At 40.1% G+C, this 23,922-nt stretch overlaps 1 protein-coding gene across 2 annotated transcripts in view; it reads right to left on the reverse strand.

The window, feature by feature from the left end:
* The window catches only part of AHCYL1 (adenosylhomocysteinase like 1), a 40,980-nt gene that overhangs the window by 4,706 nt on the left and 12,352 nt on the right, over window positions 1-23,922 (reverse strand). For both annotated transcript variants that reach the window (XM_055584796.1, XM_055584797.1), the window contains exons 2-13: window positions 10,493-10,604; window positions 8,108-8,251; window positions 6,627-6,727; window positions 6,114-6,216; window positions 4,132-4,226; window positions 3,448-3,554; window positions 2,505-2,621; window positions 2,186-2,249; window positions 1,324-1,412; window positions 899-969; window positions 217-311; window positions 39-137 (exon numbers count right to left, since the gene is read on the reverse strand). In XM_055584796.1, coding sequence (XP_055440771.1) covers window positions 39-137; window positions 217-311; window positions 899-969; window positions 1,324-1,412; window positions 2,186-2,249; window positions 2,505-2,621; window positions 3,448-3,554; window positions 4,132-4,226; window positions 6,114-6,216; window positions 6,627-6,727; window positions 8,108-8,251; window positions 10,493-10,604 — 1,197 coding nt within the window. The remainder of the gene's footprint in view (window positions 1-38; window positions 138-216; window positions 312-898; window positions 970-1,323; window positions 1,413-2,185; window positions 2,250-2,504; window positions 2,622-3,447; window positions 3,555-4,131; window positions 4,227-6,113; window positions 6,217-6,626; window positions 6,728-8,107; window positions 8,252-10,492; window positions 10,605-23,922) is intronic.

Below are 23,922 nucleotides of genomic sequence, written 5' to 3' on the forward strand. Positions count from 1 at the left end.
CACACTGCTGTGCTGCCCGAACCCTACAGTATGTGCACCTCTGCCAGAAGGACGACACGCTTGCCGTCCGGCCAGATGACATGATCCACCTGAGAACGTACTCGCTCCCATGTCAGCTCAGGAGTGCGGAGGCTGGTCTGAAAGGAAGAGAGCGCAGTTGACTGGCTATAATGGAAGAAGGAAAAAAGGTCTAGTAACAGGTAAGAGAAGCCTTACCACATCAATTTCTGTGTTTGAGTGGCCCATATTGCATACGATACAACTGTTTTTCATGCGATCCAAATGCTCCCGTGTCACTACATTCTTATTTCCTAAAAGTAAAATAGAGTAGCTGAGGAAAGAAATCCTGTGGGGGAAAGGTACTGACTGACTTTCAGTTAAAACATGGGAAAGAACTTCTGGCACTAAAGAGCATGTATACACTGCGAGCAAAGAAGTGTGTGTTGCATAACAGCTCTTTAGGTTCAGTTATTTCATTTTAAGATCAAGCAGTACATAAAGACATCAAGAAAAAAGGCTCTTTGTTCTGGAAAATATGTTAAGGTTCTGACTGCTTACTCTAGTTCTCAGACTTTTATGTAGGACACAGGTCTTACCTACTTTATATGAAAGTCAACTAGATCACATTCAAGATTTAACCTCAGTTAATACTCTTTCATGTATACCAAAGCACTGCTGGGCTTCCCTGATGGCTCAGACAGTAAAGAAATTCCCTGCAGTGCAGGAGACCTGGGTTCCATCCCTGGGTCGGGAAGATCCCCTGGAGAGGGGAATGGCTATCCACTCCAGTATTCTTGCCTAGAGAATTCCATGGACAGAAGAGCCTAGCAGGTTACAGTCATGCGGTCACAAAGAGTCAGACATGACTGAGTGACTAACACAAAGCTCTGACACTCACCTGTGCAAGTTATTACAACATCAACTTGCCGGATGACTTCATTTAGCTTTACCACCCTGAACCCATCCATGCTGGAAGAAAAGGAAGGAATACTATGAGCAAGAGTAGGACAGAAGCTGGTCACAAAATGAGGCAAATTTGTTTCTGAAGTTAGATCTAGGGCTACCTCACTGGAATGATAAGTGATAAGCTGTGCTAAGAGATACACACTGGCCCCTTCAGACTGCCCAAGATTCCATCCAGGAAGGGAAAATACCAAGAAGCTCTATGAATCCCCTATGATTACAATGCAGAGAACAGAGCAATCATAGCTGTCTCCTCCTTTGAGGAATTTTCCCAAGGACTAGTTAATACAATCAATCACAAACTCTTGGAAATACAAAGTACCTGGAGCCAATCTAATGGTATTATCACTCTGCTCTTACCAGGCCTGCAGAGCACAGATGGGGTCAATTTCCGTGATATAGACAATTGCTCCAAGGGCCTTGAGAGCAGCACAGCAGCCCTTTCCAACCTGCAGACGTAAAACAGAAGTCAGGTCCACTAAGGCGTGGGTATTTAGGATGGGTGTCCCTGATGGCTCAGCGGTAAAGGATCCACCTGCAATGCAGGAGATGCAGGTTCGATCCCTCGTTTGTGAGATTCCCCTGGAGTAGGAAATGGCAACGCATTTTAGTACTCTTGCTGGAGAAGGGAATGGCTATCCACTCCTGTACTCCCGCCTGAATATCCCACGGACACAGGAGCCTGGTGGGCTACAGTCCAAAGGGTTGGACACGACTACTGAGTAACTGAGCATAGCACACACACATTTAGGCAGATAGGCTCTCTGGGAGATGGGAATTAACCTCCCTAAACCCATCAATCATCTAGCAAATCCTTGCAAAGATGCTCCAATCCAAGCAGAGGAGAAACTGATCCTGATTATATTGTGATCAGAGAAGTGATTTAGCAGACATTTCACAGCAAAGGCTGGAGACTGGGACAGTAAAAGAGATAAAGGAAATAAAAGTATCACCATCAGGGAAATGAGACCAAGGAAGAGCAGCTTGGTCTGAAGGTTACCTTCAGATTCTTATTCTAGGAAAACTTGATTAATTGTCACTTAATTCATTCCCTATGTCTGTATATTTAAGTGTGAATAAAGGACTTTTACTACAATTTTGAGATACTTTGTCTAAAAGCATATTTTAAACTCTATCAGTACTCTACACTGACAACATAAATCTCCTTCACTCAACATTTGTAAGCCTGTGAAAAGGCAGACACTGAGGCCCAGCTACTTACCTCACCATAGCCACACACTACCACTTGTTTCCCACCAAACATTACATCTGTGGTCCTCTTCAGGCTGTGGAAATAGACAAGGGCTCAACTCAAACATTATTAGCTGAAACACAGTCCCTCTGACAGTAAGTGTGGGGCAACGCCCCATGAAAACTTCAACTAGAAGCTGGCTGGGCTCAGTATGAGATAGAACCCCTCTAACAAACTTTTAAAGCCACTGGAAGACCAGGGGGCAAAACTGGAATGATACCAGACTAACATTATAACCCAACCCAAATTTATCTTCTACAAATCTGAATAATTATACATTTCAACCTACCCATCCAAAATGGATTCTCGGCAGCAGTATAAGTTATCAAACTTCTGTTTGGTAACAGAATCATTGACGTTCATGGCCGGAACACAGAGCTTCCCAGCTTTGGAGAGCTGATACAGCCTAAAAGGGGGAAGAAAGCCACAAAAACAAAAACAAAGTTAGCTGGTAAAACACAGTAACTGGCAAAGTCTGCCTAATTCTCTTCAAGCTCTGTGCTGCCCTCCCCAGTCTTATTTATTGCCCAAGAATATCAGTAAACAAGATATTTCCTTATTATCCCTCCTCATGTCTTTTCATTTTCTCTTCCCCAACACCCACACCTTTTTTTGGAAGGAAAAAAAAACCAATCTTTCAATTTAAAAAATTTACCTCTCTTCCATAAAAGGGGATACAGTTCCTTAGACCAAGCATTTTCTCTATCTTAAAAAAAAAAAAAAAAAACCCACGCCTACTTCTGATAAAGATTATCAATGATTCTGATATGGTTCCATGCGTGTGTGTGTTTAAGCATATGCAAGGTGCCCCCAAATGAGAAATACTCTCTCAGGTATTTTTTTAGGTATTACAACAAGCAAATCATATTTTGCCCAGGTTTATTTTTTATAATATGTATAACATATAGTTTTACAATAGATTTTTTTATTTCAAATATAAAAGTGTAATCTAAAATCGAATACAGTTTTTCAAGATATACTCGCTCCCTACCTCCCAGCACTGATTGAGAATCACAGTGGAATAAATGGGTGAGAAAATGTCTGAACTAGAATCTGAAATAACTTCTTTTAGGGTCTCCTTGATTTTTTAAAGGTAAAAACTCAAACGTTTTATCTAATGAAAATACTCCCATTTAAGTTACAAGTCGGAAACACAGCCCTAAAGCCTAAAAGAGACCAGAAGAATCTGCTGAGGCAAGGACACAAGGGGCAGCTACTCCAGAGTCTGTTACCTGTGAACACCAGTCACGCTCTCTTCCACAATGCCTCGGATCTTCTTAAACACGTTTGGATACTTCTTATAAACCCAGTGGGTTAAGTCTCCCCCATCATCCAGGATCTATAGAACAGCCAGAAGACTTCTATGGGCATTCAGGCTGCTAGAGCTGGGGGGAACTTTGAACCCACTTTCTGCACTAGTAAGAGAGCCCTATATGTTTTGGAAGAGCACTCCTCAGAGCTCCTTAGAGCAGGTTTAGATAGTGGAAACACAGTCAAATTTGTTGGTGTAAATGGTTAAAAGGATTCCTAAGTTTGTTCTAGGCTACAGTGAAGAGTAGTGTAGGCTAATCACAGACTCATTTTTAGTCTAGAGCCCTGAAATACAGCCCCTTGGAACACAAAAGGAGCTGGGGCAGGAAGGAAGAAACCAAAATTCTACTCCAAAGAGATACCATATCATGTTCTTCTATTTCATTCTGCTGTGTTTGAGCCACATGTGTTCAGTTGGTCTTACCCTTCCCCCGCCTTTCCATTCAGCACTGAGACCCATTTTGAAAAGCTATCAAGCTAAACACTTTGGCAACAAAGTAAGTGCGTAAGACCAAACATCCAAAACATATTTAGGGAACCATGCTTTGAGGGAAAAAAGGAAAGAAATCCATTGTCAAAAGTATAGGATGAATATGCATTATTACCATATTGGCTTGCCACCCATCCATGTTCACACAGCGGTCAATACACCACCAGAAGTCATCTTCTGACTCGCCCTTCCAAGCAAACACTGCAACTCCTGTAGAGATAAAAACAAATCAGCTGATTCCTCCTTTGGGCAGTGTCCTACACCAACATCTCTGAGATCTGAAGAGAAAAAGGCTATGGAAATTACTCTGGAAAGGAAACAACTTAGGAAGGGCAAAAAGTTAAAAGAGCATCTTTAGTCCAGAAATCAGTTAAGAATTAGGGATTTTTATTTTTAAAAGTATTTTAGAACCTTAAAATGTTATTCTCTTTGGCCAAATTTTTCTTTTAAATGATTTTATTTATTTATTTTTGGCCATGCTGGGTCTCCGTTGCTGCATGGGCTTTTCTCCAGTAGCGGCGAGCAGGGACTACTCTCTACTTGCAGGCGTGTGGGCTTCTCATTGTGGTGGCTTCTCTTGTTTTGGAGTATGGATTCTAGAGCACACAGGCTTCAGTAGTTTAGCACATGGGCTCAGCAGTTGTGGCTCCCAAGCTCTAGAGCACAGGCTCAATAGTTGTGGCGCACGGGCTTAGCTGCTCCGTGGCATGTGGGATCTTCCTGGATCAGGGATCAAACCCATGTCTCCTGCATTGGCAGGTGGATTCTTTACCACTGAGCCATCAGGAAAGCCCCTCTTTGGTCATTTTTTATATGGAACTTTCTTCTAAGGAGATAAAATGAAGCGGGAATCAAAACGAAGTTGTTCATTACATTGTTTATGTTAGCAAATATCTTGAAACGACCTAAATGTTCAACATTAGGAAAATAGTGAAGCAAAAATCACATGGTCACATGACTGTTATAAATGATACTGTCAAATTTTTGAGAGACATGGAAACTACTTCTGAAGATGTTATACTTAGGTTATAAAATTGGACATATACTGAGACTTATTTCATCTCTGTAAAAAGTGAACAGAAAAAATGAGAAATATATTTATCATGTATCATGATATGCTATGCTATGCTAAGTCACTTCAGTCATGTCCAACTGTGTGCAACCCCATAGACGGCAGCCCACCAGGCTCCCCCGTCCCTGGGATTCTCAGGCAAGAACACTGGAGTGGGTTGCCATTTCCTTCTCCAATGCATGAAAGTTTAAAGAGAAAGTGAAGTCGCTCAGTCGTGTCCGACTCTTAGCGACCCCATGGACTGCAGCCCACTAGGCTCCTCCGTCCATGGGATTTTCCAGGCAAGAGTACTGGAGTGGGGTGCCATTGCCTTCTCTGATCATATATCATACTATATGATAATAAAAAAAGGAGATAATATATTATCTCTGTGTAGCAGGATTTTAGGTTTTTTTTGGAACCTCTAAAATTTTCTGCAATAAATATCTGAAAAGAGTAAAGAAGAAAAACAAAAGTGAGATATAGTTGCTTTCTGAGGATCACAGGAAAGTGGAAGAACCTTAAAAACCTTCAGAGTGATTTTCCTTTGAACACTTTAACAATAAAAATTGTTTTCTGTTTAACTGAACGCATAACTAGTTCATATATTTTCAGTTCAATACTGAACACCAAATTATCTAATGAACTATCAGATCTAATGAACACAAGGTACTTCTTGTGTCCTCTCAAAAGTGACGAAACTTTTGTGAAAGGACACCAGCTGAGCTCATACTCATATAGCTCACATAGTTTAAAGTTCTTATTCATTTAATATTAGAATTAGGCATTTCTCCACATATTAGATTCTTTACAAAGATCACTTTTTAAAAAAGTGAATGGGTACAAAGATCATTTTAAATGACTATATAATGTTCCATTATGGATCTGGATCTTCACTGTCCATTTCCTTCCTTTTGACATTTTTTATTACCCTCTACTTTTTATAGCTCCTAGACATACATGACAGTAAAGATAATTCTGGTATGTAAAAATTATGTTTGGATATTTACTTTGAGGTAAAGTCAGTGAAAAACAGCCGAACTTACCGGCCTCAGCCAGTGCTGCAGCCACCTCATTCTGAGTGGAGTAGATGTTGCAGGCAGACCAACGGCACTGCGCCCCCAGGGCACAGAGTGTCTCAATCAACACCTACATAGATGTGTAAAGAGACAAAGTGAGAAAGATGAGGCCCAGACAGGAGTGCTGATTAAGAGAACACCACCTGGGAACTCAGTGGCAACAGGTGCAACACTGGGAAGTAACAAAAGGGTGTAATCCACTACTTAATAAGCTGGAATCTACCTTTACCCCAAAAAGGTAATCTGAATAACCTATTTATAGCTATCATATTTTGCAAATCTAGATCTCCCTAAGGCAGGTTTGTTAAAAGTAAGCTATACAATCAAAGTAGAAAACCCCGTTATAGTGTAACTGGAAGGTTTAGTTGATAGTTAGCATTTGGAGGTTAGATAGGGAAGAAAAAGCAAGCAAAAAAAAAATCACCACCCCCCTCCTCAACCCACCACCAGAAGTCCATCATTTTCTCCCATCAAACTCACCGCTGTCTGGGCTGTGATGTGTGTACAGCCCACTATTTTAGCACCAGCCAAGGGCTTCTCCCCCTGAGCACGTTTCCTGAGTGAAATCAGAGCAGACATGTCTGTGAAAGAACAGAGGATTTGAGCTAGGTCTGCACTAGTGAGATCATTAATTTCTGCGCCAGCAACATCTAGGGCGGAGATATGGTGAGGTACGGGAGAAAAACTAATTTTTTTTTTTTGGCCTTGCCACACAGCTTGTGGAACTTTAGTTCCCAATCAGGGACTGAACCTGGGCCCTTGTCAGTGAGAGCACAGAGTCCTAACCACTGGACCACCAGGGAATTCCCTCTAAGCATATTTATTTGATGTCCAGCAGCTTCAACTGCAGAACAAGAGGAGGCAGGGAGTTGTCATCTAACCACCTGGAATTTCTCTCTTCCTCTACTGTTTCAGCCTTATATGTAGAGGGCTTGAAAGTGAAAAGTGAAAGTGTTAGTCACTCAGTTGTGTCTGACTCTTTGTGACTCCATGGACTGTAGCCCGTTATACTCTTCTGTCCATGGGATTTCACAGGCAAGAATACTAGAGCGGATAGCCATTCCCTTCCCCAGGGGATCTTCCCAACCCAGGGATCAAACCCAGGTATACTGCATTGCAGGCAGATTCTTCACCATCTGAGCCACCAGGGAAGCCCGTAGAGGGCTTATATGTAGTCAAATTCTCAAAAGTGGAAGGTGAGTGTCATCCTTCCTTTGGGAGAAGAAGGAGTAGTTATGTCACTGGCTAATGGATTCCTACAGAGTAAAATCATCAGACCTGGAAGAAAGACTTTGCATCAGCAGATGCCACTTGCTTTTGTTTTTCTATGCTGTCTAATCCTATTCTGTCAGTTTTTCTGAGTTCTGTACTCCTGCCCAGTATAGAACATGTCTCCAGTGTGAAAGCAACAAAAGTAAAGAGACATTATTTTGAGTGGGGCTGGGTAGAGAAACCAAGATTTAACTGATGGTCAAATTATTTTTACTCTTGATCCAGTAGAGGGTGCTCAGGATCAAAGATCAAAAGAGACCCTAGGTCACCACATCCTTAGCTGAAAACCCTCCCAACATTTGCTACTTCTGAGAAATCTGGGTCTCTGAGATTGGCAGGATGGAAGGATCCCGCAGAACTAACCACTAGGTACTGATCCAGGACTTGCTGACTCTGCAAGCAGATCTCTGAATATGGTGTCATGGGGGAGGAAAAGAGAAACTACTCTGTGTAATTACCACACGCTGAGAACAGGAAGCAGCAGAGAGAACAAGAACAAGAATCCTGAAGCTCAAGCGCCATACAGAGAGAGCTGTTACATAAACAGCTCCATACAGAGAGCTGTTTATGTCCAGGATATTGGAGTTTCCCAGGAGACTTTCATTAGCTTTCAAGCCTTAAATTGTTTGTGCATCCTGATGACCAGCAAGTGGGTTGCTTCTGGTCCCCGACCCACTCCCTTTCTTTACCTTGCTCTGCAATCTCAATCTCCCGGCGTCCAAATTCTGCCTGCTTGATGTTCTTCACACAGAAATTGCTGCTGCCCTTGGAGTTGGTTTGCTGCTTTTCTCGGGGGGAAACCTCATCATCAGAGCTATCTGTGTAGGATGCAGCTAAAGCCAGGAAAGAAAGAAATGAGGAAAGAAAAACCTCAATGGCCCCAACTCCACAGGGTGCAGTCCCCAAAGGACTCTCATTTAAGTTAAGCAAATGCTCTTAATTGGAGCCACCTTTAACATCACTCTCTGTTCTACCTTTTACATCACTCTCCATTCTACTTCAGGTCTAAGAAATGGTATGAATGAAACTCCTGTAGATCCTTCAGTGTTGTGGCTCTTTTACCCATCCTGATAATTTTGCCATCAGTGCCTGTGATAAGGAGCTACTGATCCCAAAATATGCACTAGCTCATGAGGTGCTTGGTCCCAACTGGGACTGGAACCAGACATGGCGAAAATGGAAGAGCAATTTAGGGCATATAAGGAATGCTATTTCCATAGATCACCAGTTCTCAAAGTATCTAAAGCATCTATCAGAATCACATGGAAGGTTCACTGAAACACAGAAGGCTAGGTCCCACTACCAGAAATTCCCATTCGGTAGGTCTCAGGTGGCACCCAGGAATTAACATTTAAAACAGGTGCTGCTGATATCGCTGTTTAGAGGACCGAACTCTGAGACCCATTAATGCAAAAGGATAAAAACAATAAGATAATCTTTTATTATAAAATCTTTTAGAGATTTTACACTAGGTTGCACTGAGGAACAGAGAAATGACACAAAAGATAAGCAGCTCTGGTTCTATTGCCAGCCCTGAGACCACTCAAGACATTCAACTTTATATAAGCAGTCTCACAAAACACTAAAAAAGTCCTTTCAGATAGACATGCAGGAGGATATATAACAATCATTCTTTACTTTTCAAATCACTCCTTTTCCATTTTCCTCATCACAGACCCAGTATACCAGGTCTCTCAGAGTGCTACATACACATCCTCCTCTGTCCAGCTAGCACAAATAGTACTAAAGGTTATCTACCCACTAGCACAATTTAACTCTCTCACTAAGCTTTTTAAAATGCTCTACTAGGTCCCCATAAAACATGGCCATCAAGATCTTTAAAACTTCCTTAAAGCTTTTGTCACTCATCTCAATTTTTTTCTCTTATAACTCAATCTTTCAAAATTTTTTCTTTCTTAGCTATAACTAGCCTGCTTGTCACCTATCACTTTTTGTATCTATCTCACTCCAAGACACTTTTTCATTTATGACAGCCGTTATATCTGGAACTTTCCTTGCACACATGCCCACAGTGAGCGTGCACATTCCCTTCTCTTCGAACTGGACCATGTGCATACACTGCCATCCGTACTTGTCTGTGTATCCTGTCCAAGGGGGGAAACAGCGTAGTGGCACAGGGCAGAGAAGAAGTTTCCAAAAACTGTTTATTTTTTAAAAGTCCTTGTACCTCAGGCCCAGTCCTTAAGTTAATAATACAATGCAAACAAGATTCTGGGAAAAGAGAAGAAATGGCTTTTGGTACAAATTCCTTTACTGACATTTACAGCAATCTATGACCTTGGGCAAGCCTTTTAATCTTTTAACAATGTTTCCTCAAGTTGAACATTGAGGGGGTTGGATTATATGCCCCATTTCCTCCAGTACTCAAACTAAGATTGTATATCCTTTTCCATGGTAATTTTCTAATACCCTCCTCTAAAGTTGAGAACAGCACAATTCAAAGCAAAAAAAAAAGATTATATAAGGTTAAGATAGGAGAGGAAAACTAAAAAGAAACAGCTGGAGCCATGTAAATTGGACTCTTTCCCACTCCAGAGATTAACAGGGGAGGATACTTCAACATCAAGGGTAGCCTAGTAACTAAAGAGTGAAATACCAATTTTTTGTGATGATTCATGCAGTTAAAAGGCAAGAAAAAAAATAGGTGGCAGGGTATATCTTAAACAAAGAAATCAGAAATTATGCTTCCAAAGTATACCTCTTTTTCAAGGCCAGTTCTGTCAGCCAAAATGATTCTCTCCATTCTCAATGTGGGCAGTAAACGTGGGAATGGGAACTGGCCCAGTACTATCAACCACGCACTGGCCACAAACCACAATCAGAAATCATCAGGGGAGGAAAGTCTCAAGACGACAAAAGCTTCTCCAGCTACAAGCCTGGCTGGGAACATTCCCATTGCCACCCGCTAGTTATCAGCTTTTAGCACAAAGATGGGCAGTGCTGACATGAGGCATTTTCAGATCCTAGATACGTGAAGAGAACTGGGTAGAGCACTAGCTCAAGGCTCTGGAACAGGGACGAGAGATCACAGAGAACAAGGAGTTCACACCTACCTGAACTGTAGCTGTCAGTGGAGGACTGAGAGATAGAGCGAGACAAAGATCGTCGGCCAGTCTTGGTGGGGAATTTGGTGAACTCCTGCATGTCATCAGCAAACTGAATTTGCTGTAAGAGGAAGATGAAAAGTTGAAACTTAAAACAAGGATTCTATGAAATGTTTCATTTTTAAAGGCCATACAATGTCTCCCTAAAAGTTAATGTTACCATGTGAAAGTGAAAGTGGCTCACTAGTGTCCAACTCTGCGACCCCATGGACTACATTCCATGGAATTCTCCAGGCCAGAATACTGGAGTGGGTAGCCTTTCCCTTCTCCAGGGGATCTTCCCAACCGAAGGACTGAACCCGGGTCTCCCGCACTGCTGGTGGATTCTTTACCAGCTGAGCCACAAGAGAAGCCCAAGAATATTGGAGTGGGTAGCCTCTCCCTTCTCCAGTGGATCTTCCCAACTCAGGAATCGAACCAGGGTCTCCTGCATTGCAGGCGGATTCTTTACCAACTAAGCCATCAAGGAAGCCCTAATGTTATCATGTGGCTCCTACTAAATCAGCATTCTTCCACCAGAAATGAGGATGGCAGAAGCTATTCTCTGACTCCTCCCAAAATGCCAATTACTATCTCTTCTCAAAAGTTTCAGCAGAATTGGTGGGGAGGAAGAAGGGGAGCAGAGAGAGAAAGCTTAAGATCCAACTTTGTTCAGCATTTGTCTAATTCTACAGGTCTTCTTTCTCACTTTCCATAAAGTTTTCTTTCCTCTTATAACCTTGACACATTAAACTCTTTACCCCCTTGTTCACAACTCTATCAAAAAGCAGGCATAATCTCTTAGGGCTTCTTCTTGTTTTTTATTTCAGAATATTCTCTTGTAGCATATCTTATCCTGAAGTTAGCAATGGTTTTGTTACTTGAAAAGATTATGAAGAGATGCCTTAAATGGTGATGGGCATGGAGGTGCCAATAGCCAGAGTCCAGTCATACACCTATCCTTTACAAAGGCAATGGAATAACACCAGAGCCTGCTATATCCAGTAAAATACTAGAATATCCTAATAAAAATTTAAAAACACACACCATAATAAATTCCAACTAATTTGAAGGAAGGAGAAAATAATAACTTGGTAAACTCTGGGTTTAAACCTTTCATAAATGAAATAAAACAGAACAATATAACTGTTGAAAGGATACTTGGAACAACTGGCTTTAATAAATGGCAAACAGCTTACAATTAAAATTATTTATAGATAAATTCATGAGTGTTTCTAAAGTGTAGGAAAACACTCTATTAAGTGTTTTAGACCTTCCTGAATTCCTGTTTAAACTGATAAACCCTTTCTTTGAAATGTAAAATAAACCTCAACCTCAGCTGAAAAACAGAACTTGAGATTCTGAATTGAGAAACAATTCAAGTTTGAGAACTTGAATCAAGCTTCTCCTCACAATCTGACTAAATCTGAAAAGGTTCCCACGGAGAATTCATTAAGCTGTTTTCAGCAAACAACTGGAAATGTAACCTATTACTGGAAATGTAACCAATTACAGATGAAAATCTCTCCATAATGCTGGCAGCCTGGTTATAGGCATTTTGAAGCCAGCATTAGTAAACTGTACATTATTTACCTCTGCTAAAGGTTCCCCTCCTGTCTCATGTACCCTCCAGCTAGAGCAGCAGCTGGTGGTAGTGTAAGAGTCAGGCTTAAATGTGCAGCTAAACGTGAACAAGGTGATTACTGAATTAGGAGGAAAAAGTAAGGAAGCGGGAATCAAGAGAATCAAGATTTGTGTTTTTATACCAAGAATCAAAGCAGAGAATACTGATGTCTTTGGCGTTCAGCCTTCTTTACGGTCGAACTCTCACATCCATACATGGCTACTGGAAAAACCATGCTGATGTTACTTTGCTAACAAAGGTCCGTATAGTCAAAGCTATGGTTTTTCCAGTGGTCATGTATGGATGTGAGAGTTGGGCCATAAAGAAGGCTGAGTGCCAAAGAATTGATGCTTTTGAACTGTGGTGTTGAAGAAGACTCTTCAGAATCTTTGGACTGCAAGGAGATCAAATCAGTCAATCCCAAAGGAAATCAATCCTGACTATTCATTAAAAGGACTAATGCTGAAGCTGAAGCTCCAATACTTTGGCCACCTGATATGAGAGCCAACTCATTGGAAAAGACCTTGATGCTGGAAAAGATTGAAGGCAGGAGAAGGGGACAACAGAGGACGAGATGGTTGGATGGCATCACCAACTCAATGGACATGAGTTTGAGTAAGCTCTGGGAGATGGTGAAGAACAGGGAAGACTGGTGTGCTGCAGTCCATGGAGTTGCAAAGAGTTGGACACGACTGAGCAACTGAACAACAATAATACTGATGTCCTAGGTATTCAATTTTGTGGTTTTTCTTTAGGTTATTTTGTGAAATAGAGAGGAGGCAGAGTCCACAAACTTTTTTTTTTTTTTAAAGTATAAGGACAGATCCTAAAGGCGTGGAAGGGAAAGAGAGCTACATTCTTGGCACCTAGCCCAAGGTCTTGCACATAGAAAGCATTCAATAATTATCTGTGGGATGAGTGAGGCTTTCAAATTTCTTTCTTATATAAGATCAAACCAATAAAATTTCAAAAATAAATAATGAAGATTCAAGCGAAACTACATATACTACACCTGAACTTAATTAACAAGCACCTTTAAGCATCTGAAGAAACAGCTTTTTCAGTTTAGGTGCTAAAACTTTAAATAGCTTAAATATCAAAAACACAACTGCCTTTCCAAACCCAAACAAACCCACTTACTGAAGTGGCCACTAGTCACCATCTGCCCTTCTAGATAGGATTTCCCACTGCGTGTTCACATGACTTCTGCAGTCAGCAAAGCTAGTTTTACTGAAGGGATTAATCCAGGACCAAGGTGATGACTTTCAACCCAATAGGCAGTTATTTTGGTGGCAGAAAAAACACACAGTCAAGAGACTATCAACACCATTCAATGCTGTGCAGAGGCAGCTCCTCCTCCAACAGCTTCCCTGCTCCTGATACGGACAGCCTGTTTGGAAGCCACTCTCCTGTAATGGCTGTTACAATTCCCTCCCCTGTTCCTCTTTTTAGTTCCAAAGGTTCTGGATGTATTCTCAGATACCACCTATCTAGGGGTGGAAGGGTTGGGGAGGGAACTGCAGTAACCTTTTCAGTTTTTAAAACAGAAAACAGAGAGAAAGCCTGCTGTGTCAAGATGGAAATGTATTTCTTTGGCAACCTAAGAACTAACAGTCATAATCCCACCTTGTATTAATACAGCTCATCGGTAGCCTAAAGCTTAGCAAAATCTTTCCCATCTAAAAATATGAGACTGTTGCAAGTGGCTTACTAATCACTGCAGTATCTCAACTCTCAAATAATGAATATGGTCCATATTTGAAGTGGGTAAAAAGTTAACTCAGGCTGTGACATGAATGGGTTACTGTCTATTCTTGCAGCATTTTGATAATCTTAGTGCTTACAAATAAGACGATTCAGATACACACAGATGTACGATAACCTTGTCTTCTCTTCGACCCTGAGTAACTTGCAGAAGGGAACTTGTATCAACAGTTGCTGTTGTGAAATGCAGCTTCTTTGCCAGATTCCACCAGGCCTGCAAGCTCCCCTGGCTGTCTTCACAGCAAGAAGCTCTGTCTTCTCTGTGGTGAAGTACCACCTGGAGTGTTATTCACCTTCACATTGTAAATAAAGACAGTGCTGCTAAAAGCAATTTATAGATATCACAAGTTTTCTCTCTAGTGAAACCAGATCTCAATAATAGCCTTCTAATTGGGTTGGACTCACTCCATTTAAGCTAAACATGGTCATTTAGGTGAAAACAAAACACAGAGAACGACTACAAAGTTGTTATGTTTACATTACTTCCTATTTATTATGATTTCTTCTAACCATTATTAAGTTTTTACTGGTATGCTTTCATATTTCTTCAAATCTAGATCTGTAAAGACTGCCAGGTCTAAATATGACATAGGATGGGGATGGAAGGGAGGGGAAAGAAGATAGGTTGAAATCTAAAGTGGATCTGAAAACCAAAAAGTCCTATGCTAAAGAACTATTCTGTGTTTTGATACTCACCCCCATAAACAGCAAATACACAACAAACATACTAATGTTCCTTTTTTTTTTTTTTTTTTCTGGTTTATTTTTGGCTATGCCACATGGCTTGTAGGATCCGGGTTCCTTGACCAGGAACTGAATCTGGATTCACCGCAGTGAAAGCACCAAGTCCTAACCAATGGACCACCAGAGAATTCCCACCAGTGCTCTATTCCTGAACTAATATCAATCACATCTGAGAAAGGTTAAAATATCAGACTGACCCATTCTCCAAATAGGACATTCAAATATGGAAGTCTACTTGCTGTGCCTTAAAAACTCAATTAAATGTCAGGCCAATTTTATATGCTAACTATCTTAGAGCACTTTTTAAAAGATGACTCTTATCTATGTGATACTGAGAATGGTAAAGAAAAGTTCTACTGAAGAAACAAATTGGGGTATGGTATACCACCATCTCGTGATAAGTCTGGTGACAGTGAGCTAAGAATTGCTCTACAGAACTTAGCAAGAAAAAGGAATCACAGGTAATTGAAAACAACTCCAGAGAAGAAAAACAGTTGTATACTATTCCTTGCTGCTGCTGCTAAGTCACTTCAGTCGTGTCCGACTCTGTGCGACCCCATGGACTGCAGCCCACCAGGCCCCCCCAGCCCTGGGATTTCCCAGGCAAGAGTACTGGAGTGGGTTGCCATTGCCTTCTCCGATACTATTCCTTAGTTGATCCTAATTGATACTTTTTTTACCATGGGAAGCTGAGTTTACTTCCACAAACACATGGTCTATCTACTCAGATATTTAAATAGCTTAGTTACACTTCCTTCCCATGTCCCACCCAATTTTGCTTTCTAGCTCCTAAATCAGAGAATTAACAGCCATAAGAATTCTGCTATGATACTATGGCCAATGGACAGTGATCAGGGTAACACTCAGAGTATTACATTCATTTAGTCAACACATCTAGGAGGCACCAACTAAGTTGTGGGTGCTATTATAGGAAAGAGCTATGAAAGGAAATATGGTCCCTTACAATCTGTAGATGTGTTCTGATCCACAGTATAACAACCCAAAGCCATATGACAAATGGCTTTGTCATAGAATTTCACTGTTTCTTTAGGAACATGCTCGATACTGTAGTCTTCACAGCCTAATCTGGATATTGTTTAACTGAAGCCTCCAAAAACCAGATGTTAGGCTAGACAACTTATTAAGATGTTATTTCACATGCCTATCTAATAGTTTTTAATTTACTCAGAAAGGTTTCCTCCTAAGGGTGAAGAACTAGGCTCAAAGGTAAATAGCAATTATTAGGAAAACACATCATTAAGAAAGCATAGCTTGGAAGTGAATAGAGGGTTCAGTCTTCCTTACTGCTGAGGATTATTTGAAAGGCCAATTACCTTTTCTGGTACACTACTGGTTTTCTCAGATGTTCTCAAATTTACATGATGTCCCACTGTCCCCAGCATATTATCTGTGCAATCTTTTCTGTTTAGAAATTATGGTCAGCACTGAAGTGACTTAGCAGCACACCTCTTAGCTAACCCTTGTCAACTGAGCAAAAAAGTGACTATCAGAAGCTAGAAATTTTAACAAAGGCAATTATTAAGCAGTATGCTAGAACACCTTCCAGGATTCCAACCACATCTTTTCTAATCTTTTTTTCCCACACATCTTCTGGCTAATTTATTCTTTCTTCTACAGACTACTCTCATCTGCCTTTTTTTTCCCCCACTCAGAGGAAAAGAGAGAATGGCTATCAGGATAAAAAGGTCTAAGACCTGTTCTTAATACTTACCATTGATCAGTCTGATTCCCATTTCAAATGAATCCAAAGAAATAGTTATCAATAAACACTAGCTTCTTGGTACAAGGACTATATAAATCTGAACATCTTTCAGACTTGCAATTATAATGGCAAAATAAATTTCCCAAAGATGAAGGACATCCTTTTCTCAACTTGTAGCCTGCAGGTATATCAGAAAACAACTCATCTCAAGGGAATCAATCTCAGGCCACACAGTCAAATCCAGAGCCATCTCCAGTCATTTATTCCATTCCCTGGTGCAGAAACCAGTCTTCTGAGACTTGGTCGGTTTTGGCTGCTCACTCTCTTCCTTCCCTGTCTCAAGTTTCTTAAGTTCTCAGTTCCCCCAGATGGGCCCTGAGTTTCTATAGGGAGGGGGTAGGCAAGCTGACTAATTACAGCACACATCTCCCTCCCCCACTCCACCTGGCTCTGTGTCTCAACAGTAATAGGATATAACACACACACACACAGCCAGAAGCCAATTCTGCAGTCAGAACAAACACTGTATCTCAACAGTAGTAGGATAACACACACACACACACACACACACACACACACAGAGAGAGAGAGAGAGAGAGAGAGAAAGAGAGAGAGAGAGAGAGAGAGAAGCCAATTCTACAGTCAGAAGAAACACTCCTTTCAAAATGGAACTCAACCTGATTCTTCTTTAACGTTGCTGGGAGCAAGGGGTGAGCAACACCAAGCAAGGCCCACACTGTTGAGTCACTTAAATGGTAAGTGAAGTGAAAGTCGCCCACTCATGTCCAACTCTCTGCAACCCTATGGACTGTAGCTTGCCAGGCTCCTCTGTCTATGGAGTCTTCCAGGCAAGAATACTAGAGTGGGTTGCCACTTCCTTTTCCAAATGTAAGGAAGGAACATACAGCTTGAAAAACTCTGCCAAAGAGTGGTTTACCCTATAAGCTACTCCCCCTCTCTTCATACCAGACTGTGCATTTCATAGGCTTTCTACTGATATTATCTCCAAAAGTGCACCAGTGAAAATGAGTGATCTTGGCCTCTGATTGCCAACTAGAGATAAAACTAATAGGTTTAAAAAATGGCAACAAGTAAGAGGAAAGCCGTCCTGATCTTCTGAAAACCACAAATTACAACAGAACATAACATGCATCCAGACTATGTTTCAAAGCGTATTTAGCTATCTGCCTGGCCAGTTCCTAGTTTCTTGTCTTCAATCAATACCAATATTGTATGAAAACATGCCTGTCATTCTTTTTCTCCTGACACTGAATTATCATTAACTCCAGGTTAATTTTGGAGGGGGGAGTAATAGGTGACTGAAAAAATCTAGGTTCCTGAAATATACCCATGTTTTTAGAAATACACCAAAACTCCTCCCCACCCCAACCACTGCACTCCCCCCATCATCACTCTTGCACTTTGCCTATCTTTATTATAATCATTTTCAACATAAAAAATTTAATATAAAGGACATTTGTATAGCCTCCATCTAGACTGAAACTTTCCCTTTTCCATATTAGATTTCTTTCTCTATATGCACACATGCATACTTTCTAGCAAAGCTATTCTCCTGCGGAACCACTACAACATTATAATACTTAAGAACATTAACAGTTCCATATCATCAAATATCCAATCTGTATTCAAATTAATTTTTCTCAGGTATATCCTGCATAGTTGTAAACTCAGCTCTACCACCTCAGGATGGAATCAAGGTTCACAAAATACATTTGGTTGTTAGGTTCTTTAGGTCTCTGCTAATCTAAACAAGTTCCATCCCTGCCCTACCCAACCCCCCCCATAATTTTCCTCCAGAGTCCAGGTCAGTTGCATTATAGAATCTCCCATATTTTGAATTTTTCAGGTTGTTTCCCTCCTGTGAACTGAAAGTTCAGCTTTGAAGTTGGATTAGAGAGAGATTAAATTTGGCAAGAATATTCCATAGTTGATATTATATACTTTACTTTGCACATCAGGAGGTACCTAAAGTCAGGTTGTTCCACTATTAAGGACACTAACTTCAACCCTTGGTTAGAGTGATTAACATCAGTCTTTGAAAAGAATATTTTCTCCTTTGCAAGCAAAGGTTAATTTGTGCGGTGATCCTTGTCAGCAATGTCCTGTTCCCTAGTGACTTTACCATCTGTTCATAATCCTTGCCTGAGTCAGTTATATTGGGGAGGGGGTGGTTATAGAACCCTGATTTCTGTCATTCCTTCCACATATATTAGCTGGCACTCTTTTGCAAAGAAAAGTTCTTTTTTTTTAACTTGTCATCCGTATTTTTATTTATCTATGTTACACTCAATTGCATGAGTGCACTGAATGCTCCAGTTGTCCCAAACTGGGCCAGCGGGAACTTCCTTTAAGCTGACTTTTCTTCTGACACGATCGCCTTTAAATGACTCCTCTCTTTCTGACATACAAGATATATCAGGCTCATCTTGTTCTTTCTCTGCTTCCAATCTAGAATCAAGTCATTTCTCCAAGGAGCCCTCACTTCTTTCAGAGGGAAAAGGTATTTAGAAACTAAAATCTGGATACAAGGTCTGCCCATTGCTATGAGGTGTCAGTGCTTCTAGCTTCTTGCAGTAGAGAGAGAAATTAATCTTTTGGTTTTACTCATGAATTCATATCAGTACTTCTATTTCAAATTTAACACTCATTTTTTAAACTTCTCATTTTCCTATTTATATCTTTTCTCTTTGGTGACAATCCTGACTTTGAATAGCAATAAAATATTTACTTATTTGCTTTGGCCTACAATGCACATAAAATAATTTCAAAATTACAAGACTAATATTAACAATAATCTTTGCAGTGAAGTGTCAATATTTCCTTGAAGTTCTTTTTGTCCTCAGGATATATTTCATACAAAAAAGGAATATATTTCACAAAGAGTACTGCATAAGCAAAGTACTTTTTTTCTAGGTGACTGTGTAATCTTCCAGATATGTAGTTAGGTTCATTTGTTTGTTTATACACAATTTTAAGGTTTCCTTTGTCTTCTCTAATTTTACTTTTGACATATGAAGTACACCTCAAATTTTAAAGATATATTCAGGGAAGACTCATTTCCATTCTTATCCCCCCAACTCTGTTCCACTCTCCTCTATTAGTTTCTGGTTTACACTTATGTTCATTTTTGAGGTGGGGAAAGCAAATATGAATTTATATTCTTATTTTCCTTCTCTTTTTTCCTACATTTTCTGAAAAGGTAGCATGCTAAAATATTCTGCACCTTTTTTTTTTAACTTGGAAATCATTTGTATTGGTTCATAGAGTACAAGAATCAACAATTCTTGAATGCTGGGCAAGACCAAGTCTGGTTACATATACAAATATTATATGTTGTAATCAAAAGTCATGAGCCTTAATTTGCTCTTTGGTGCCAATATTGATTTTAAGGGAAGCTCACAAAGGGTCGCTGAGGGTTGGACACGACTGAGCAACTTCACTTTCACTTTTCACTTTCATGTATTGGAGAAGGAAATGGCAACCCACTCCAGTGTTCTTGCCTGGAGAATCCCAGGGACGGGGGAGCCTGGTGGGCTGCCGTCTATGGGGTCACACAGAGTCAGACACGACTGAAGTGAACTAGCAGCAGGAGCACAAGATGTTAGGGGGCTTCCCTGATGGCTCAAGCGGTAAAGAATCTGCCTGCAATGCAGGAGTTGTGGGTTCAATCTTTGGGTTGGGAAGATCCTTGGAGAAGGAAATGGCAACTCACACAAGTATTCTTGTTGGGAAAAATCCCAGGGACAGAGGAGCCTGGTGGGTTACAGTCCACGGGGTTGCAAAGAGTTGGACACAACTGAGCATGCACACGCACAGACTAGATGTTAAACTGGGGCAAACCTGTCTGCAAAGTATGCTGGAATGTTCCTTAAGATGAAAACTTGTCAACTGCTTACAAATTAGGTAAATCTGTATTCTTCAAACAAATCGCTATGAGAAAAAAAAGTTAACACCGAAAGCAAGTAAATAGTGGACAGCTCTAAAGGAAGACAGAGTCTGTGGCATTTTGGAAGGAAAGCCACATAGATTGAATAAATGTCATCTGTGTAACTTCTTAGCCTATCAAGTTGGAACAAGATTAATTCTTCCTTCCTTGATTTGGAAGGCTAGCTTAAATAAAGTATAAAGTCAACGGCATCTTAGAAACTTAAATCCTCTTCACATATTCATCTGAGTGAGTGAATCCCACCTGTGATATGGCAGAAGAAATACAAGTAACTCCAAATAAGTAGCAGCTGAGTCTAAAAAGAATCAGTTTCCAGAACCCTAGACTAATACTCAACAAGGGTTAGTGAGACTTTTTTTTAGTCACCATCTACTGCTTTCCATCAAGGAAGGAAAAAGCCATCAAAACTCAATATTAAATAACATAATCTGACTTTAAAGACCTAACATTAAATACTATGTAGTAACAGGCATTATTTCCAAAGACGAGTGGGTCAATGGGACCTTTCAGAATCCATTCAGTAGTTAGACTGGATATTTTCAAGTTCAATGGACAAGGTGAAACCACTTTAAAGATAAGCAGCACAAGCTTCAGTTTCCCAGCTCTTAAAAATAAAATACATAATTTTAAGCTTCTAGAGGGAGAATAGAGACAGTAACACATGGACAAGAATCTATCAAAGATAATCAGTCACATTAAAAACATAATTGTATTTTTAATTGTAGAGAGGCAGTATTTGCCATCCTTCTTGACTTTCTAACTTGAGGTGTTTATGTTCAATTTTAGTTAAAAATCTCAGCTTAAAATCATGACCTTAGATAGCCTATAAGAAACAAGCTGGCTGAAAGAAACTGCTGCAACTTCTTTGGAGCTACTGAAACATGAGAGATACCTGTTGCTCCAGAATGAATACAGTACAATCCCCCTCCACTCTCTGCCTCCCAGACCAGACAACAAAAGTCTGGATTTTCCTGACCTATGACTTCCTGACTAGCCATTTTCTAATGAGTAAAGCGGACAGATGCACAAGGATAGAGGTCTCTTGCTTTGGGCTGTATAGTAAATGAAAAGTCAAAATCAACTTTTGTATAGGAAAAGTTATTCAGCGAATTTTACCAGTATCAGTGCTAGAATAACATTAATTTAAATGTCTTTTCACACCATTTTTGTTTAAATCTCGACATACAAAGAACACCTAAAACCACCTGAGAGCACTCAATTAGAACTTTTACTTAAAGCTGATTAGAAGTTTGAAGTTCACATTTAATAGTATTGTGAAAACCAAGGTTCTGAATGCCAGGATTTCTATGCCTTTCTAGTTTAAGCACCTGCTTCACAATTAGGGCTTCCCTGGTGGCTCAGAGGTTAAAGTGTCTGCCTGCAATGCGGGAGACCTGGGTTTGATCCCTGGGTCGGGAAGATGAAATAGCAACCCATTCCAGTATTCTTGCCTGGAGAATCCCATGGACGGAGGAGCCTGGTGGGCTACAGCCCACAGGGTCACAAAGAGTCGGACACCACTGAGTGACTTAACTTTCACTTTCACTAACTTTCAAAATTAGTGGCATATGACTAAGATTTTTCTTTTAGAGGATCTGTATTTTCGAAACATTTTGGAATCCTTTGACTGTTGGATCTACCCTTTACAGATGACAAAACAGAACAGGGATGGTGGTTAAGTGCCTTGGTCAAGGCAATCTGCTACCAACATTAAGATTAAAACAAGAACAAAAACTCAAAGAGTAAAAAGTAACAAACAAACCAAAAAACCCACCAAAAAAAAAAAACAACCCTCCAAAAATGGTACTATTATCCTTCTTTTGGAATAGTCTAGGGGATGCAGCAACTTTCCCTTTATTTTCAAAGGGTTAGTTTAGAGAACACTCCGCTACTGCACTACTGCTTTCTGAACTTACAATACCAGATGAACATGGTAAGCTTTGGGATGGGAAAAGAACTTTGAGTTCCAAAATCCAGACTGATTTTGGAGAAGTGAAACAATGCAAAGAAAATATTTTAAAGTTGCCTATGAATTGCCATTGAGAGATACCACTCCTTAGACTTGGAAAGGGTGAGGAGACAAATTAAGCCCAAACATTGTGGAAGCAAAGAGCTCCACTCTGATACATACTTCCAGCTGTCTTTTGGGGATGGAGTGGGGAGGAGGAGAATGTACAGGCGACCCAATCATGACACTTTACTAGGATGAAAGAAATGACCTCAGAGTTTACCATCACAATCAAAAGCAATTTTAAAACTCCACCTGTATTTACTTATTTACACAAGGAGATTTTCAATTTGGTATGGTTAAAACTGAATAATAATTTTTGGGGTGTCATTTTGGAAACCTGCTGGCTATTTTCATAAGATATAACCATGCTTTGAAACATGCAAAAGAGAATATACTTTAAATTTGGATTTTATCAGTGTTAATATTTATCCTGTGTAGAATAGTGATGGGAGGACGTTTCTTTCACAGACCAGCACTTAGTGTAGTTAGAGCACATGTCCTAAAATTGAGAACATCCTACTAGGTTCTTTTCTCAACTGTGGCATACCACTCAACACCCACCTCAACTCACCTTGTACTTTGTTAACATGTCTGAAAGACCAAGTGAGGTTGCATTTTCCCAATTCAAAATGAGCTATAATAAGTTTGGGGACCTCCCAGTAAAAATTTTAAATAAAAATACATTTTGTCATTGATGCCTTCCCATTTTCTGGTACCACTTCTCTAACTCTACAACTAACAAAAAGTTCCTGTAAGGTTATTAATTTTATTGAAGTATTCTGGACTTACTTGACACGATATGTGATTACTGGATCTTGGTTTCATAGCCATGGTAGACATTATTTAAAGTACTCATTTAATGAATAAATTAAAATATCTTGGCTATATGGTTGGCTATATGGTTTTTAAGAATAGAATTTTTCCAAAAACTGAAGAGCAGGTTTTAACTATAAAGCTTTGTAAGCTGAATAGAACCTCACAACAAATCTAAACAGATGCAGGAAGTGAGGTCTGAAATTCCTTTGATCATTTTAAAGGGTTTCTTTAAAAATAGAAAACAAAGATAACTGGTGGTATGATTATATTCCACTAGATTAGGTAGCTTTGGCTTCAATGCATCATTAAGCCAACAATGAGATGTCTTTTATGTTAAATAGCAGGTTGTAAGGTTTCACAGCAGAACTGTTTTTTCCATATGCTAGAGCAGTTACAACTGGAACCATCTAGAGTCTCCTGGCTCCTCTGGGAAGGACTGTGACTTCTGTTCTCCGAATTTACACAAGTGTGGCCTGAAGGGCCTTGAATACAGCACTTATTCAGCAATCCCTCAATGTGGGTCTGGAAAGTTTCCCTTAGAAACAAGAATATCCCTGTAAAGACCACCTTAAAGAGGTCTTGGCCTGTGGTTATACTGAAGGTCAGACCTCACGGCGGTAAAGGGAGAATTGGCACAGGGTTCTGCAGTGCATTGTGCTTCAATCTCTAAATCTGGCAGTATCTTTTTTTAATGTAATTCTTTCTCCTATTGCCCAAATGAAATTTCATTCACATTTCTGTAGTATGTTAC

The sequence above is a fragment of the Bubalus kerabau genome, chromosome 6, assembly GCF_029407905.1.
Source record: "Bubalus kerabau isolate K-KA32 ecotype Philippines breed swamp buffalo chromosome 6, PCC_UOA_SB_1v2, whole genome shotgun sequence".
NCBI classification, from domain to species: domain Eukaryota; kingdom Metazoa; phylum Chordata; class Mammalia; order Artiodactyla; family Bovidae; genus Bubalus; species Bubalus kerabau.